Source organism: Saccopteryx leptura, chromosome X (assembly GCF_036850995.1).
Source record: "Saccopteryx leptura isolate mSacLep1 chromosome X, mSacLep1_pri_phased_curated, whole genome shotgun sequence".
NCBI classification, from domain to species: Eukaryota; Metazoa; Chordata; class Mammalia; order Chiroptera; family Emballonuridae; genus Saccopteryx; species Saccopteryx leptura.
In genome coordinates, this window is record NC_089516.1 from 16,944,817 (window position 1) to 16,964,501 (window position 19,685).

Here is a 19,685-nt window from a genome sequence, read left to right on the forward strand (position 1 = left end):
TGACTGGCTTATTTCACGTAGCATAATGCTCTCCAGGCCCAAGCTGCAAAAGGTAAGATTTCCTTTTTTTAATGGCCGCATAGTATTCTGTTGAGTAAATAAATGCACTGCTACTTTTTTATCCATTCATCTACTCATGGGCACTTGGGTTGCTTCTAGATCTTGGCTATTGTAAATAATGCTGCAGTGAACATAGGGCTGCATACATTCTCTTGAATTAGTATTTCAGGATTCTTAGGATATATTCCCAGAAGTGGGATGGCTGGGTCATAAAGCAGTTCCATTTTTAACTTTCTGAAATAACTCCATACTGCTCTCCACAGTGGCTGCACCGGTCTGCACTCCCTCATGGACTCGGACACAGTGTGGTGATCGCTGGGAAGTGGGAGGGGGAGGAGGGTGGGAGGGGTAAATGGTGGTGGATGAAGACTTGACTTGGGGGCAGAAACACACAATAGGGTGTGCAGAGATATGTTGTAGAATGGGCTCCTGAAACCTGTATGCTTATGTTAACTAGTATCACCCTAGTAAATCCAATTTAAAAAGTAGTCCAGCAGCAAGTTTTTAAAAAATGCCCGAGCTTTTCTAATAATCGTACAATGCTCCAACAATTAATTAGTATAATCTCCCCATCACTTCCTCCAACCTCTATCAGCACTTACTCTTATTTTTTATTATTAATTTTAGAGAGAAACATTGATTTGCTGTTCCACTTACGCATTCATTGGATGATTTTTGTCTGTGCCCTGACCGGGGATCGTACCCGCAACCTTGGGGTATCGGGACAGGACAATGCTCTGACCAGCTGAGCCACCCTCCAGGGCCCCGACAGTTACTCTTAAGCAGCAGTTCTTGCAATGCAGTCCCACAACAGGCAGCATCAACATCAGCCGGGAACTTGTTAGAAATGTCAATTCTTGAGCATTTCGGCCTCAGACCTACCTCATCAGAAACTCTGAGGCTTCAGCCCAGCACTCTAGTTTAACAAGCCCTCCAAGGGATTCTTAGCACGCTGAAATGTGAGGACCACTGCTCTAATAAACCTATGGTTATTAGAGTGAGGTCTAAGGCTAATATGTGCATTCCGGGTAATCAAATAACTAACGATGTGTCACATCTTAACACTGATGTTAAAAGTTCTTTTTTTTTTTTTTTTGTATTTTTCCGAAGCTGGAAACGGGGAGAGACAGTCAGACAGACTCCCGCATGCGCCCGACCGGGATCCACCCGGCACACCCACCAGGGGGCGACGCTCTGCCCACCAGAGGGCGATGCTCTGCCCCTCTAGGGCATTGCTTTGTTGCGACCAGAGCCACTCTAGCGCCTGGGGCAGAAGCCAAGGAGCCATCCCCAGCGCCCGGGCCATCTTTGCTCCAATGGAGCCTCGGCTGCGGGAGGGGAAGAGAGAGACAGAGAGGAAGGGGAGGGGGAGGGGTGGAGAAGCAGATGGGCGCCTCTCCTGTGTGCCCTGGCCAGGAATCGAACCCGGGACTTCTGCACGCCAGGCCAATGCTCTACCACTGAGCCAACCGGCCAGGGGATGTTAATGAAGTTCCTCAGCCAGGTGTCCCTCAACATCACAAATTCCCTTGCATAACTTCCCAGGGTCATCACCGAAGATAAGAGGGGAGAATTTCTCTTCTAAGACTAGGAGTTCACCTTTCCTCCATCTCACTCCTCCTGTGGTGACCCGTGTTCCACAGAGCCCAGTGCACAGCTAATTAAAAATGTACCACCATCTTATTCCGCTTGGCTCTCTGGGTTTAAACTGCTTGGTGGTTAGAAAAGGTGAGGGTGCCCAATCTCACCCAGTTTGGTTGATGCTGGCTCAAAGCATCAGAGCAGCTCTCTCTCATTCTATTTTGAGAGGACAAGCTCCTTCTCTTGTCCCAAAGTTCCATTCATTCATTCACTCACTCAGGAAACATTTGCTGAGCACACAGTGCTTGACAAGCACACCTGCAGGCGCTGGTGAGACAGCGTTGAGCACGCTGCAGAAGATCAGAGCTACTGTCTCCCTGTCTTGTTAACACACCTTCCACCTCCCGTTCAACATCTGATCATATTTCACTGAGCTCCGTGGTCCGCTGTGGCCCGTGCTACAGGGGAGCCCGATGTGGAGGACAAAGCAGGAGCTTCAGGTAAAAGGGACTTGGGGTCAAACCCTCACTATAACCCATTAAGCAAGGACATTTGACAAGTAACTTTTCAGTTCTCCAAGTCTCATTTACCTCATCTGTACAAAAGACACAATCACACCCATCACACACAATTTTTGCAAGGACTGAATGAGACGGAGCACAAGGAAGAGCACTTGGCAGAGGGCCTTTTCCCTTCCCTAGAAAACAGGGTCCTTTTCTGCTCGGGCCCAAAGCTCATCCTTTCACTGTAGGCCAGATCTGTTCTCTTCATAACTACCTGGACTTTCAGCACATCTTTTGGATTTACCTGAGCTGTTGGTTAAAAATGTGGATGCTGGGGCCTTGTGCCAGATTTAGGGGTGGGAGAGAGAGAGCAGGAAATCTGCTTCTTTAACAAATTTACCAGCTTGTTCCTTGCACCCTGAAGACTGCAAACAACTGGCCTGGCTGCTCTGAACTGCTGCCCCACGCCACTTCTAGCCTCCCTCAAAAGTAACAAAAAGCTCACTCATTCAGCCGCTCTCCGCCTCACTTCACTCTCTCTAAGCTCCAGTAAGTCCTCACTTAGCAATAGGTTCAGTGACTTTAGTGAAACGAGGTATAACAAAACCAATTTTATCATAGGCTAACTGATCTAAACAAGGGTTAGGTTCCTGTGGCACTCATCCACGTTATGACGAAACCACATCGAGCAAAACAACGTTATTCAAGGAGCCACTGAGCTCAGAAAGAGCAGGCAGCGTGTCATAGTTGAGAGATCAAGCTTGAACACAAAGAGTTTGGAGATCAAACACCAGCGTCACTACTTACCAATGGTTCTCACAGTGTGGTCCCTCAGTGACAGCATCACCTGGGAACTTGTTAGGCAGGCAAGTTCTTAGGCCACACCAAGTGGCCTGACTCAGAGACACTGGAGTGAAGCCCAGCTATCTGTGTTTTAACAAGCCCTCCACATGACTTTCTTGCACGCTCAAGTGTGAGAACCGCAGCCACTTACTAGCTGAACAACCCTGTGTAGATTCACAGCTTCTCTAAAGCCTCCATTTCCTCCCCTGAGAAAGACTTGAAGTACTAACCCCATAGAGTTGTGACGGTGAAATGACATGATACATATAAAGAACTTAACAATAGTTAACAGAATATATAGCTATGGTTTTTATTATTAAGAAAACTGTCCTTTGTCCTATGGATTCTATTAAACTTGGGACGTCTGTTTTTGAGTCACCTTGCATGGTTCATAGCTTACCTGTTAACCAGTCTGATTCTCCGTTCCATCCCAACCCCGTGGAACGCCGTTCGTTTACTGCTACCTGGCTCTCCAGCTCTGCGCCTTCACTCCCTGTCCCACTTGCCCAGAACACCTTTGCATTTTCTGCCCACACTGTCCCCACCTTCCTTCTCCCAAAAGGATCAGCTGAGGTCGGCTCCCAGGTCCTGCCTGACCGCTCCAGGCCAAATGAATCCGCCTTTCTTAAAACTGCCCGTTTTCACCTGTGTTGCACACGCACGGACACTACTGGTGGGTTTGACTTCAGATCTAGTTGTCTTGTCTCTTTGATTATAATGCAGCACTTGGGAAACGGAGGCAGTCCCGTGTGGTTCTTTGTAAATCGCTCCCCTAGCCAGCTCTGGTATGCACTGAAGGAGTGAATGAATGAAAAACTCCTAGAACGGAGCCCAGGCTCTTTCATTTAAGGCACACTTGGAGAAACCTTTTTTTTTAAACAGACTTAAGAAAGGTAATAATTATTGTAGCTTAAGTTTGTATAAGCCTTCAGAGTTTAAAAAATGCTTTGGAATTTTTAACTGACCCTACTTATCACAAACACCTTGTGAAGCAGGTGTCATTGTCCCTGTTCACACATGAGGAAACAGACTCAGATCATTTTTTGTGACTTGTCCAAGGCTGTCGAACGTGTAAGTGGCGGAAGCGCAGCTCCGACACAGACATCTCGCTGTATCTTTTCCCTGGCTACTTTGGCTTGTTGAGTTTATTACTGGTGGTGCCATCCTCGCGCTGTGCTATCGTCTCTAAATTCAACTCTCTGACTGAAAGCGAGAGCTGCTCGCATCATGACGGGCCTTTCGGCACTTTGGGTGTCAAGACAGGGCCCGTTGGGAGAAGGACAGTCCGGCCTCACCTGGTGTTCCTAGGCGGGCCTGAGCAATGGTCAGTTTTTCATGGGGTGCTTGGCACTGGCAGCTGATTTCATCTGCAAACTGGGCAGGTGCAGTCAGAGTCTAGAAGGGAAAAAGAGAAAGGGAATAGAGTCTGACAAACTTGCCTTTGGCACTAACTTCTCCTGAAGTTTTACTTCTGTTGGCTACGCCGGTATGATCAAGAATGTGTCGGCTGAGTCTTTCAGAGAAATACTGTACTGTTAGAAATAAAAGCAGGGTCATTGTCACTGAAACCTTCTTCTGACTGCCGCTTCTGAAATAATAAGAGCGCTTTAGTGTCTACTCTAGGCCAGGGACCGGATGAGGTACTCTGAATATGTTAATTCTTTGAGGCCCCACTGCACCCTGGGATGGCTACATCTGCTATCCTTGTACAGAAGAGGGTCAGACCATCTCCATTTCACAGAAAAGAAAACTGAGGCTCAAGAGGATTAAGAGATATGCTAAGTCCTGCCCTTGGAAAGGCACAATGCTCAGTTTTGAACATTTCACACCCAGCAAGGGCAGGCTTCAAGCATTGAGACTTACCCACGCCCTGGGGTACTCAGCTGGAAGGAATGTCATACTCAGCAGTGTGGCCGATATCTGTATTTCACACACACGAGCCTGGCCAGTCACAGATTCTGACGTCTCCTCAGTACAAAGGCCGGAGATGCTATCTGGTCCCAGGCAGGGCCTAAAAGCACAGCATTTCTGGCCGGCTGCAGATAACTGCTCCCATGGTAGCTCCAACAGCCAGCGACGGCTGGATGCCCCGCCCCAGGCAGCTGGGGCTCTGGGAGGCGCTGTGAGGGAGATGTAGTCACTTGGAAGCCTGCCCGGGAAGTGGCTCTGCATTTTTTAGTCAGCCTCTTAAAATGAAAACCTCACTCTCTCCAGACAGAGGAAGACAAAGCAAGCGGTGCTTTCGTAAACAGGGCAGAGTTGTCCGTTTGTAGTCTTTGAAGTGTGCCATTACCATGATCATCACTACATCGACTTTGGTATTTTTAAAGCTGAGGTCATTGTAACTATTACTCATACTGCTGCCTAGATTGTTTCTTAGAGATAGACACAGGTGTTCCTCAACCTCGTATGACTCTACTGAAGAATGATCCATACATTTGCAGAGGGGCTGTGACCCATTTCTGCCATTCATTTATTCGATCGTTTGTGCATTCACCTACTCGCACGCTCATTCACATATACAGTGTGTCCGTAAAGGCATGGTGCACTTTGGACCGGTCACAGGAAAGCAACAAAAGACAATAGAAATGTGAAATCTGCACCAAATAAAAAGAAAACCCTCCCAGTTTCTGTAGGATGATGTGGCAGCATGTGCGCATGCGCAGATGATGACGTAACACCGTGTATACAGCGGAGCAGCCCACGGCCATGCCAATAGAGATGTGGACGGTACAGAGGAAAATTCAGTGTGTTCTGTGGCTCGCTAAATTAGAATCCGTGACCAAAGTGCAATGTGAATATTGGTGCGTTTATAATGAAGCGCCACCACATAGGAATAACATTACTGGGTGGGATAAGCAGTTGAAGGAAACCGGCAATTTGGTGGAGAAACTCCGTTCTGGTAGGCCATCAGTCAGTGACGAGTCTGTAGAGGCTATACGGATAGCTACCTAAGGAGCCCTAAAAAATCTGTGTGTGAGCCCACATCGAACTGCACTGAATAGATATGAAACTGGGAGTTTCCCTTTTATTTGGTGCAGATTTCACATTTCTATCGTCTTTTGTTGCTTTCCTGTGACCGGTCAAAAGTGCACCATGACTTTATGGATACACTGTATGTCAGGCACTATCTCAGAACTGGGGACACAAGTAGGGATAAGATCAGTCTCCGTCCTTCAGGAGTCCCCGTTCTCTTTGGTACTGCCAAGAACCGCCCCAGTCCCATTCCCACGCCCCTCCCCATTGTAGCCCTTCCGCCCTGGAAGCTGGAGTCCTGCCTCCGAGTTGTTTGGAGACCTCCCAGTTGCCTGAGATGCTTAACCCTTGCCATCCCGTTCAGCGTTCTGAGAGCAGACCAACACTTGGGGTGGGGATTCAGGAAACTGGAGTCCTTTATTGGGTCTTTTTCAGATACATTAAGGTGACCTTGTGGGCCACGGAGGGCCAGGCCAGCATGTCTAATGTGCTAAAGGAGCACAGTGACAAGAGCAGAGCTGCATAGCCACAGAACTGGGTTTGAATCCTCTTCCAGCACGTACAGGCTGTGTGTTCTAATTTGGCTCTCCTGCTGGAAAGGACCCAGCACCCACCCGAGTTAGTGCGAGAGATGAAGGGTTGTTTTAGGGCTACCCTGGCACAGAAACTGGGGGTGGCGTGGGGGAAGGGGCAGCGCCTGGCCCCGGAGAGCTCTGCCCCGACCTGGCTGCTCTCTGCGTGTGATTTTCTGTCCCACACCCATTTACCCGACATCTTTCCACCATGTTCAAGTCTCTGCTTGCCTTTCCCCTTATAAACTTCAGTTTGAATGGGGCCCATCTTGGCTTCCTCGGCCTCCCTTTCCAACATTATTCACTCATCAGCTTCTTACTGAATCTTTCACCCCCAGCTCTCGCCCCTAACAACTTACTGCTTCTTCCATGTTTCCCAGTTCAAATGCCTAAGGGGGAAGCGGATTGGCCACACTCATGTGTTCAAACCAGGCCACATTGGCAGCTGTGGCTGGTAAGGGGAGGAGGAGTGATGAGGGAGGTCACAGGCGACCTGTCACTGCACTTGTTTTTTAATTTTTATTTTATTTATTCATTTTAGAGAGGAGAGAGAGAGAGAGGGAGAGAGAGAGAGACAGAGAGAGGGGGGGGGGAGGAGCTGGAAGCATCAACTCCCATATGTGCCTTGCCCAGGCAAGCCCAGGGTTTCGGACCGGCGACCTCAGCATTTCCAGGTCAACGCTTTATCTACTGCACCACCACAGGTCAGGCTCACTGCGCTTTTAACAGGCGCTGACGTCGGGGCAAGAAATGTATTTGACTTTCTGTGCTCTTAAAAGGAAGTTCCTTAACCTAGTTGAGTCTCACTTTCACTTATCAAACGGACATCAATCTGGCAGGGTTGATGTGAAAAATAGAGATAATTATGTCAAGTACCTGGTACTCAATAAATTGTGGCAATTATTATTAATGCTATCAGTATTCATTATTATACTTCATAATATATAATGATTTATATTATGATAATAATAGATAATGCAGTTCCCCATAAAAACAAGCACATTGACTCTGAATGAACTTCTAGAACACAGCCCAAATAGCTGAATGGATTAGCAAATGGCGTTCTTATAGTAATGATTCATTAAGCTTTAAAACGTGTGGACAGTGAATCTTTTCCACATGATCTAAAATTAACTACTTGGGGATGTTTTATGTGCTAGTCACAAAGCTTATTAAAGAGATAAGGTGTTGTCATTTTTCCAAGAAAGGTGTATTCTAGACTAGAGTGTGAAGTCTGGTAATTAAAGCAGAGATAGAGAAAGTTGTAAAGCAACAATAGTTAGTCAAAGGTGAAGAAAAGGTTTCTATGCACTGTGTATGTTGTTCTTAATTATTGTGGCCTAGAAGTTGGAAAAAGGGGGAAGCAAAGAGATGGGAGGCAGAGTCCACGGCGTGCTTGTATGTGCATGTGTGCACATGAGCGTGTGTGCCTAGGAGCGCCTGAGCGTCTGTCCCAGTGGCTAGCATGGAGAAGAAGGGGTATTTCTCGTTGTGTATGAGGTACCGTACTTGGAATGGGAGAATGCAAAAATAGGTGAGCTCCAGCCTTGCTCTCCAGAAGACTGCCTTCCCAAATGAGCCAGAAAACTGCTTGGGTTGAAAGTCCAGCTCTGCCTTCAGTAGGACCTTGGATAAGGGCCCGCCACCACCAACCAGCCCTGGGAGCTGAGGCAGTATTTTGTTTTAGTCTGAGCACCCTAGAACGACTCCTCGGAGACGGAACAAATCATTTGATTTACAAGGAATTCTAAACTACTCAGGGTCTGTATCCTCCAGGTACAAGGGGAGGACCAACCTCAGCACCATGGGATTAAGAGGCTCCAGAGGGGCAGGGACTGGTCCCCTCTGGCCTCCAGGCTCTATACCCGCCTGCAGGGACCCACGCACCATCTGTTCCTCACTGTTTGTCAGAGCTGGAATGGTTCCAGAGAACCTCTGGGCAGGCATAAAACTGAGGCCTAGGAACATAACAGCTAAATCTTTGAGTACTTACTTAGTGCCATGTATATCTATCTATATATATGCTAAGCACTTGAACCATACTAGTTATTTAATTTGTACCACAGCAGGGTGAGGCAAGTACTGTCTCCACTGAATTGTACAGCGACACCAAGCGGCAGAACGAAGCAACAGCCGTGTTTGGTCCCTCAGACTCAGTTACCTTTTTGGCTCCCTTTGAACTGAGGAAACTCTCAGGATTCTTAGACAATTAGGATGGAGGGGCCACAAAAAGGAAATACTGGACTTCTTGATAATTAGATAAGAGGGGGCAAGCAATTAGTTGGAAAAAACAAAAGCACGTGACCATATTTTTACCCAGACTTAGTGAAATAGGTTAGATGACTTGCATATAGTTATTGGCAGGCCTCAGCTTAGAGCCCAAATCACCCATGTCACATTGTCAAGTGTTTATTAGCACATGCTCTGTGTTTCACATGATCTAGATACTTGGAGGGTGAATAAACAGAGGAGATAAATAAGAAAGGAAGGAACAGAATTGGTTCTGGGGCAGCAATCCTCAAAGGTAAAGGGTGGCCGTTTTAGAATGGGAGGGGGTATTAGTTTGAAAAGGCATATATATTTTCAATAATTTTATATTCAGGGGAAAAAGCCCTACCATATTCAACATACAAGTCATAGAAAGTAAGCCTCTGGACAGGTAGAGATCATCAGAGGAGAGACTATGCCCCCCTAGGAGGCCATATTCCAAACTTGGGGTTGGGGAAGCACATAAAATTTTTATGTCTCGCCTGACCTGTGGTGGCACAGTGGATAAAGCGTCGACCTGGAAATGCTGAGGTCGCCGGTTCGAAACCCTGGGCTCGCCTGGTCAAGGCACATATGGGAGTTGATGCTTCCAGCTCTTCCCCCCTTCTCTCTCTCTGTCTCTCTCCTCTCTCTCTCTCTCTCTCCCTCTCCTCTCTAAAATGAATAAATAAAAAAAAATTAATTTTTTTTTTTTTAATTTTTATGTCTGACAGAATAGAGCAAGGATTTTAAAGGGTTAAGAAACCCTAGCCCAGCGCCCTGGACCTCACATGTTCAGGGGCCTTGCCAGACCACGGATGTGAAGCTAGACTACAATAAAACGTCCCTCTACCTAACTGAAAACACTCAGTCATTGCATGTGATATGTTGCCTATTTATCATGCAAGTTCTGCTTATGTAAACTGCACCATAGTAACATATTAACATATTTAAAAAGCCATATTCCCATCAGGCTTTTTAAAGGGGAAGACGTTAGATATTGGGCATTTCATTGGCAGGATGTGTTTAACTGGACATTGTCAAATATTAAAACAAAAGCTATTAGGCACTATATAAAATGTACAGTGCCAATATTACTTGAGTACAAAAAATAGTCAATGGAACCTATACTTAATGCAATCTGCATCACTGACAACTGGACCAATCAGACAGCAAACTAATCATCCAATCAGAACTTAGCATCGTACTGCTGATGGTGCCAGCCAACCACAGAATTGCTTGTTTAAGCTAAGCTGTTCTTAATTACAGTGAGGCAGTCCAGTCAGATAGGCCTGAGTTCAAATCCTAGCTTCACTATTTAATATCCAGTTTCAAAAAATTGAATTTTTAGAAAATTGCTGGTTCTTAACCCCTGTAATCTTCAGTATCCCCATTTTTAATAAATAGTAAAACGATCTACCTCATAAAGCAGTTGTGAGGAGTAAATAAAATGATAGGTGTGTGATTAGTGTCTTCCTTTTGCCTCCCTAGAATCCACTCTTTCCCTACCCTTCTCTGCTCTTCCCCATGGGGCTTCCCATACAGACCGCGCCAATGGGCCCCGCTGCCTTCCTGCTGCCAGTCTGGTTGGGCCCCTGGGAAGCATGCAAAACACCGAAGGGCAGGACAGGGTATTTGTCTCCCTGACTTCCGACCTGTTAGGAGGCAATATATTGGTTGTCTTCTTTTACTGAAACCCACAGCCTTCTGTGAGAGGGGCCCTCTTTCTAGAGCATTCTGCAAAGTACTGGTTATCACAGTCTCCCCTTGTTCCTTCACACTTAAGGATGGCAACTCTCTCCCCCCAGTGTTTCCAGGGCAAGGGTACATACTATCCAATGAAGTTTCTTTAAGCCCTGCCCATGCCTTTGTAAATAGTCCCTTTATTAGACTTCCTTCAAATTTCCTCTTTAGAGTGAGTCATCTTTGTCTTGACAGGGCCTTGACTGAATATGCAACAGCATGATGCCAAATTCAATAAATGTTAACTGGCAAATGTTGAGGAGGCCTGTTAGAAGTGCAAAAGTCAATTGAAAAGTGAATTACCCATAGTTAAGAGTCATAACCATCTAAAGCAGGGGTCCCCAAACTTTTTACACAGGGGGCCAGTTCACTGTCCCTCAGACCGTTGGAGAGCCGGACTATAAAAAAAACTATGAACAAATCCCTATGCACACTGCACATATCTTATTTTAAATTAAAAAATCAAAACGGGAACAAATACAATATTTAAAATAAAGAACAAGTAAATTTAAATCAACAAACTGACCAGTATTTCAATGGGAACTACGGGTTTGCTTTTGGCTAGTGAGATGGTCAATGTGCTCCTCTCACTGACCACCAATGAAAGAGGTGCTTCTTCCAGAAGTGCGGTGGGGGCCGGATAAATGGCCTCAGGGGGCCGCATGCGGCCCACGGGCCGTAGTTTGGGGACCCCTGATCTAAAGAATGCCTTCCAGTAGGACAGGAGTTTACGATGGCAGAACATTCTAATCAAGAGACTTAAGAGAGGCATGAGCAGGACCTCAGAAAGACTACTTCTCCCAGTTGCGCCTTTTGCCGCAGGACTCACCAGCTTCAGAACCCCAAATTCAGAAATTATAAAAAGACATTACAAAGTCTCGTCCCTGAGCCTCACGCTGCTAGGTTTGTATTTACCCGTCTCGGAACATTGAGATTTTATTTGGGATCAGGATATTTTAGTCTTTCAAAGGGAGAGGAAAGAACAAGCAGATCTTATAGTTGACCACCAGCTCAACAGTGAATCACTGGATTCTTAGACATTGTAATATTTATAGCCAGTCTTCCCCAACAACTATAGAAGCACTAAAGAAATGGAGACTTGGTCTGTCCTATTCATTGCTGAATCCCTACTTCCTAGGGCAGTACCTGGTAGATGGACAGTCCTCAATAAGCATTTGTTGAATGGGTGAGGGCAGATTTAAAGTCACTGGAGAGTGAATGATTATTGACAAAGAATGATTATTGATAAAGATTAAACTCAAATGAATACACTGATCAATTTTTCTTATCATAATAATATGTTATAAAAACTCGGAAAAATAGAGACGATAACAGAATTCCTCAAGAATTCTACTTCCCGCCCTGGCCGGTTGGCTCAGCGGTAGAGCGTCGGCCTGGTGTGCAGGAGTCCCAGGTTTGATTCCCGGCCAGGGCACACAGGAGAAGCACCCATCTGCTTCTCCACCCCTACCCCTCTCCTTCCTCTCTGTCTCTCTCTTCCCCTCCCGCAGCCGGGGCTCCATTGGAGCAAAGATGGCCCGGGCGCTGAGGATGGCTCTGTGGCCTCTGCCTCAGGTGCTAGAATGGCTCTGGATGCAACAGAGCGACACCCCAGAGGGGCAGAACATCACCCCCTGGTGGGCATGCCAGGTGGATCCCGGTCGGGCGCATGCGGGAGTCTGTCTGACTGCCTCCCCGTTTCCAGCTTCGGAAAAATGAAAAAAAAAAAAAAAAAAAAAAAAGAATTCTACTTCCCAAATACAACCATCGTGAACACTTTCTATATTTCTGCAGAGGCAGTTTTCTTCACTCAATATGTCATGATCGTTTTATCATGTCAATCAAATAGTCCTCAGCCTCACTACTGTCCCTAATGAACAGGCATTTTCTTGGAGCAGGTTTAGATTCATAGCAAAGAGAACAGAAGGCACAGATATTTCCCTACAACTCTCACTAATTTTGATAGTTATAAAACAGTCCACTGAGTAGAAAAACCATAATGTGTTTAAATATTTCTCTGCTGTTGAATATTAAGTCGTTTATGTTTTACTAATATGAACACCATGCTAAACATGCTAAACATAATTCTAAAGCTCTGATTATTTCCTTAGGGTAGATGCCTAGGAGCTGAATTACTTAGCTCAGGGGTGTGAACATTTTAAATACAAATATTTGAAGAACATTTTAATATATATTGGTAAATCACCTTCTACAAGAGCTGCATAATTTATATCACATTGCAACATATGGAAGCACCTTTCCGGCTGCCAGCTCACTGGTTTTGAGTATTGTCAATTTTATAGACCAAAAAATGGTATTACGCTGTTTTGATCTATATTATTTTGATTAAAAGAAAGATCAAACATATTCCTAATATTTATTGCTCATTTGTTTTCTTCTGAGACTAAGCTGTTCTTTGCTCATTTTTTTATGTTGAGAACATGTATTCTGAAGTTTGTTAAAATCAAAACAATAGCACAGCTAAAAAAAAATCTTCAATCGTTTTTTAAAAGTATGCAACATAATCAAATGTCAAAATAATCTGGAGATGTTTTCTCTGAACATATGTACCCTGATTTATCAATGTCACCGCATTAAAATTAATAAATTAATTTTTTTTTAAAAAAGTGCATTGTTTTGGACCAAACTAAGAGGACTCTTCAACCAAGGAACACTGAAGAAGCCACACCGAGACTGCTTAGTGTATCCCAAGGTTCTCTTTACCAAGCCACAGTCGCAGAGCTCCAGGGAAAAGCAACCTGGTCTCATCTCTCCAGGCAGAGGAGAACAGAAGCTCCATATCCACACATGCTGCAGATGGCTTTTCCAGTCTACCTGAATCATTACCAGCTAGAAGCAGTGGTCATTGGAACTTGGACATGAGCTGCAAAGTATAGAATGGTGACAACAATTCCAGTGCCATGCGGACTTTTCCTGGATGTGGATTTTTCCTGGACTCCTGCTCCCTGTGACAGCTCCTATCAGACTGAACTGTGGTTGGGTTGCATTTTTCAGGGATTTGGCATGGTGATGGGGCCAACTTGGACTTGGTGAACATGTTAAGGACACTACTCTTTTATAGATTCTTGCTGTATTGGCCAAGAGTTTGCTTAAAGGCTTTTAATCACTGTAAAACAAAAAACAAACAAACAAAAAAAACCAAAAAAAAACCAAAAAACAAAAAAACCCAGAAGACTGGATAAAGAAGATGGGGCACATATACACCATGGTATACTATTCAGCTAGAAGAAATGATGACATCAGATCACTTACAGCAGAATGGTGGAATCTTGATAACATTATGTGGAGTGAAATAAGTGAGAGAGAAAAATCAAGAACTGCAGGATTCCATACATTGGTGGGACATAAAAGCTAGACTAAGAGACATGGACAGGAGTGTGGTGGTTACAGGGGGTGGGGGGAGGGAAGGAGGGAGAGGGAGAGGGGGAGGGGGAGGGGTACAAAGAAAACTGGATAGAGGGTGACGGAGGATGATCTCTCTTTGGATGATGGGTATGCAACAGAACTAAATGGCAAGATAACCTGGAAATGTTTTCTCTGAATATATATACCCTGATTTATTGATGTCACCCCATTAAAATAAAAATTTATTCATAAAAAAGTGCATTTTTCCAATTTTACCTAGAGTCTCTCCATAAGTTCATTTTTTAAAACCAATGTGTGAACACCTGCATGTAGGTCAGGCTAGTAATTACTGCCCTTCTAGCGATCAGGGATCAGAATTTTTATTAGGTCTTAGGGATACAGGCCTTCTTAAAACAATGACCACCCACAAGGCTTAACTGTCCCCCTTCCAATGTGGCCATGTTTCAAATCCCACAGCAGACTTCAAGTAGCTAGAAGAGTCTCAGTATTATAAATAATACCACCTTTCATTGATTCTTAAAGGTTCATCTACCCCACACTTTAACAGATGAGATTAGAATGGGGTCTTACAAGAAATGTCTTAAAATCAGTGCTTGCAATTTTCTGACATAAAACACCTCTAAAATGGAAGTTCATCTTGGTCCTGGCCGGTTGGCTCAGTGGAAGAGCATCAGCCTAGCATGTGGATATCCTGGGTTTGATTCCCGGTCAGGGCACACAGGAGAAGCGACCATCTTCTCCACCCCTACCCCTTCTCTCCCCTTTTCCCCTGCAGCCGTGGCTCAATTTGTTCAAGCACATCAGTCCCGGGCCTGAGGATGGCTCCCTGGAGCCTCTGCCTTGGGCACTAAAAATAGCTTGGTTGAGAGCATGGGCCCAGATGGGCAGAGCATCAGCCCCAGATAGGGGTTGCTGGGTGGCTCCCTGTTGGAGTGCATGCAGGAGCCTTTCAACCCTCCTATCACTTGGGAAAGAAAAAAAATAAAAAGGAAAGTCATCTTATAATTAATAGCATCTTAGATTCATGAAATTCATAGATGCTATTAACAACGGAAAATAACCATCCTTACCTAAAGATAAAAAATTCCATATCATAAAATCATTTTTTTTCTTTAGCAATTGAGCACAGGAGTTTAGAATGCATATCAGTAGCAATGTTATATCTTACTCATAGCCCATCTCCTTTCTTGAAGTACTTGAGGTGACTTTAAAATAATAAAATTTGAAAGTTTAAAATAATAGTTGCAAGATATGGGAATCAGGAATGAAATGAGCACTCAGGGAGGCCTGTCACAGTTCTCTACATTCCAGAAAGGTAGCCCACAGGATGACTTTAGGCTCTCAGCAGTCAAAACAAAGAGGAAGACGAAGTTAACATTGTCCTTAAATTGCCTGACCAGGCGGTAGCACAGTGGATTGAGCACTGGCCTAGGCCTAGGACACTGAGAACCCAGGTTCAAAACCCCGAGGTTGCCAGCTTGAACATGAGATCATAGACGTGACCCCATGATTGCTGGCTTGGGCAAGGGGTCACTGGCTCGGCTGAACCCCCAGTCAGGGCACATATGAGAAAGCAACCAATGAACAACTAAGGTGCTGTAACTATGAGCTAATGCTTCTCACCTATCTTCCTTCCTGTCCCTGTCTATCCTACTCTCCTTCTCTCTCTCTCTCATTCTTGACAATATACAATATGTATATTGTCCTTAAGCAAGAAAGAAAACAGCTATTAAGAAGTGCAGCATTTCATTTCCTGATGCCAAATTTTATAGACATTCCTCCCGTGGCGCCTCCATAAGGGGCAGGCCCAGTGATGTGTAGTACCACAACATTTTCAACAACAGCCCCAGATATAGACCATCCCGTTTTTTATGTTTGTCTCAGTAGCGCCCTCCGTGCAAGGCTGAGCCCCAGAACCAAAAAGCAGTGAAGTAAAGCATTTCCACAAAGGGCGCAGACATGCAGGCCGAAAATACAGTTCCTTCTCAGCGCTACATCCAAGGGCAGGATTTAGAATACAGAAAGCAGGGTTATGCAGGGTAGGCAAGGCAGTCCGTTAGAAAGCAATGCTTCAATGTATTTTTCATGTGAAAAAATGAGAAAGAAAGCATTACTAGTATCTAATTTTTTAATTTTTATAGATTTTAGAGAGAGAGTAAGGGAAGACAAAGAGAGAAAGAAGTAAACATCGATTTGTTGTTCCACTTATTTATGCATTCATTGGTTGATTCTTGTATGTGTCCTGACCAAGGAACCAAACCCTCAACCTTGGTATATTGGGACGATGCTCTAACCAATAGCTACCCAGCCAGAGTGCTACTATCTAATTCTAACATATGCACTCACACTAGCACCAGATCTCTGTCAATATAGTCTACAGGTGTCCTCAAGGAAGAAGGCCAGCTGTCCAACAGAAAAGTAGGGACTGGGTCCCCTGACATATCCATTTACTTTCAGTGCACTGCAATATAATGCAGCTCACCTGGCCTGAATAAGTACATTTGTAGATGATGTTACCTACTTATACTATGTACTAAACCAGTACTCACAAGATCAGCAGGTGACTTAAAACATTTCCTGAAATGAAATAGGAAAAGAAAGAACACAAGAACAGGCAAACAGCAGGAAAGTGGCAAGGCTGACCCTTCAACACCCTGCACGAGTTCTGTGTCTGCCACATTACCAGGTGTGAACACTGACAACCTGATCAGAGCCGACAAGAAGACAGCTGAATCGAAAATGATCACAAAGAAAACTATTTGAAATGTGTGCCACTATTAACATTCAACCTCACCTGTAGCAGGTATTGGACCTTGAGATATTAACTAATGATGGCATGAAGCTATTGTCATTACCATGATACTTAAAAAGAAAGCAGGCAGGCCCTGGCTGGTTGGCTCAGTGGTAGAGCGTCAGCCTGGTGTGCAGGAGTCCCAGGTTTGATTCCCAGCCAGGGCACACAGGAGAAGCACCCATCTGCTTCTCCACCCCTCCTCCTCTCCTTCCTCTCTGTCTCTCTCTTCCCCTCCCGCAGCCAAGGCTCCATTGGAACAAAGTTGGCCCAGGTGCTGAGGATGGCTCTATGGCCTCTGCCTCAGGCGCTGGAATGGCTCTGGTTGCAACAGAGCGACGCTCCGGATGGGCAGAGCATCGCCCCCTGGTGGGCATACCGGGTGGATCCTGGTCAGGCACATGTGGGAGTCTGTCTGACTGCCTCCCCGTTTCCAACTTCAGAAAAAATACAAAAAAAGAAAAAAGAAAGAAAAAAAGAAAGCAGGCAAAACATGAAGACAAGCCTCTATGACTTTTACAGCAAGGTTTTAAGACATGTGATACTCAATCCCATAGTTCGCAAAATACTGTACATGTAATGATAAATGTTTGCAAGCCTTTTCCAAGTTTCCATGATTCAATAGAGAAAAACCCACTCTTCACACTACAGTAAAAACTGGCTGTTCTAAGGTATAGGAAAAAAATTGATGTCAAACTAAAATGCATTCCTTTGTCAGCAAATATACTTAGAAGACATAGAAAACATTGTTGAAGATGGGAAGAAACAGCATTAGAATAAATTATGCAGTGTGGGAGGTTTGTTATACAGGTGAATAGAAGTAAAGATATTTATAACATGTCTCAGCTTGAGGTATTTACTAGATGCTATTTCAAGAATAATATTTCTTTCTCAGCCACCAGAGATATTCCAAAGAAGAAAGATTTTCCAAAGAAAGATGGTCCAAAGAAGATTGATTCTGCAAAATGAATGACATTTTAAAAAAGATTTTATTTACTCATTTTTAGAGAGGAGAGAGAAAGAGAAGGGGGGGGGGGAGGAGCAGGAAGCATCAACTTCCTTATGTGCCTTGACCAGGCAAGCCCAGGGTTTCAAATGGTGACCTCAGAGTTCCAGGTTGACACTTTTATCCACTGTGCCACGACAGGTCAGGCATGAATGACTTCTTTAAAAAATATATTTTACAGAAACACTTTGTAAGCCTACTTAAGTAACTGCTCTGCTCTTGGACTCGGCTCTCCCAGCTATCTGAGAAATCCCCATCTTCTTTTCATGACCTTTCCTCCATTGGCTCTCTAAGTGTAGTTCCTTGGGGTTCCATCCTGGAGACTGTAAATGAATTTAACCAGATCTCATAGGCAGACTGGTCCCATAGACGGGTTCTAATACATAGCTTTAAAAACCTGTTAGGACGGCTTGAGGCCAGCTGTTTTTCTAGAATTTGCACTACAGCAGGATTATCCTGAGGCACTCTCGCTAGCTAACCAACTCAATCCACTTCCTTCTGAATCTTGAAAGGGACTTACAGACCAGGCAATTGTGAGAGAAAGCATATAGACAGGGCACCATTAATTCACAGATAACCTGACTAGCACCTGACTGACCCTAGATATAAGGGAAGTTTAGCTCAAGGGCTTCCATATGCTCTCTTTGGGGCTGGATATACTGATTCCTGGAAGGCGTGAGCATGTTGAAGTTCTGTTAATGGCCAAAAGCTGTAATTTTATGTAGGATCTGTCACTATTCCTCAGAGTATTACCTATTAGCTCACCAGAATTATTTGGAAATTAGAAATCTGTTGTAGCGTGCACTCTCTCTCCATTACTATGGTCAGAATATCTTTAAAGTTTGTACTAAAGCATAATATACATACAGAAACGTGCACATAATCAGACTTGTGGTGGCGCAGTGGATGAAGCATTGACCTGGAACGCTGAGGTCACTGGTTCAAAGCCCCGGGCTTGCCCGGTCGAGGCATATGCAAGAAGCAACTATGAGTTGATGCTTCCTAATCCTCCCCCCCCGCCCCGCCTTTCTTTCTCTCTCTCCTCTCTCTAAAATCAATAAATAAAAAAATTTTTTTAAAGAAACGTGCACATATTCTAAGTGTGTGGCTGGATGAACTTTCACAAGCTAAAGACATACAGCAGCCACATCAGTTAACCAACCACTGCCAGCCTCCATCCTGTGCTCCTTCCACTACACTGACTCCTACCATCATAGATTAGCTTGCCCACTTTAAAAATATGTTATTGAAATGGAACCATGTAGTGTCTAGTTTATTGTATCTGGCTTCTTTCATTCAATATTATGATTGTGAGTCATCCATAATTTTGGCAGGTGGTTGTAGATTCTTTATTCCCATTGCTGTGTAACATTACATTGGGTGAATGTACCATGATTTATTTACGCATTCTACTTATGCTAGGCATTTGGGTAGTTTCCAATTTGGGGTTATGATTAATACTGCTAAGAACATCCTAATATTATTTTCTGTTGGCCATATGTACAAATTGCCTAGGAGTGGAAGTGCTGGATCAAAAATATTTACTTTGAATATCTAAATTCACTACAAAAGGCATAGACATCTGATATGTTTACACTCCTCCCCCTGAAAGCAAAGAATGTGACATGGGAGAGCTCAAGACAACATTTCTCAAAGTGCATCCAAGCGCGTCTGGCTCCTGAACCACCTGGGAGCTTGAGCAGGTGGTTCTTGGCTCACTGATGTTGGAGAACTGTGTGTAGGGGAAACAGGGAGCTTTAGCAGTCAGACAAACCTAATTTTAAATCCTGGCTTTGTCAGTTTGTATTCGATCTTCGGGGAATTAGTTAATTGTTGGCTTCCTCACTTATAACAGAGGGAATAGCAATTCCTGTTTCACAGGTTTGCAGCTCGGTTTAATGGGATAACACACATAATGTATTCTGCACAGTGCCCAACACAGTTTGCCCTATAAATAGATGTTCCAGTCCTCTGCT

At 44.6% G+C, this 19,685-nt stretch overlaps 1 protein-coding gene across 5 annotated transcripts in view; it reads right to left on the bottom strand.

Moving 5' to 3' along the window:
• PCYT1B (phosphate cytidylyltransferase 1B, choline) overlaps nucleotides 1-19,685 on the bottom strand; it is an 89,358-nt gene that overhangs the window by 59,929 nt on the left and 9,744 nt on the right. For 2 of the 5 annotated variants that reach the window (XM_066356662.1, XM_066356661.1), the window contains exon 2: nucleotides 4,283-4,382. The exons of 1 other annotated variant lie outside the window; for it this stretch is intronic. In XM_066356662.1, the coding sequence (XP_066212759.1) occupies nucleotides 4,283-4,382 (100 nt within the window). Of the gene's footprint in view, nucleotides 1-4,282; nucleotides 4,383-4,850; nucleotides 5,108-19,685 lie in introns of those variants that run through there. 2 more of the 5 variants (XM_066356665.1, XM_066356663.1) reach the window with 2 other exon arrangements.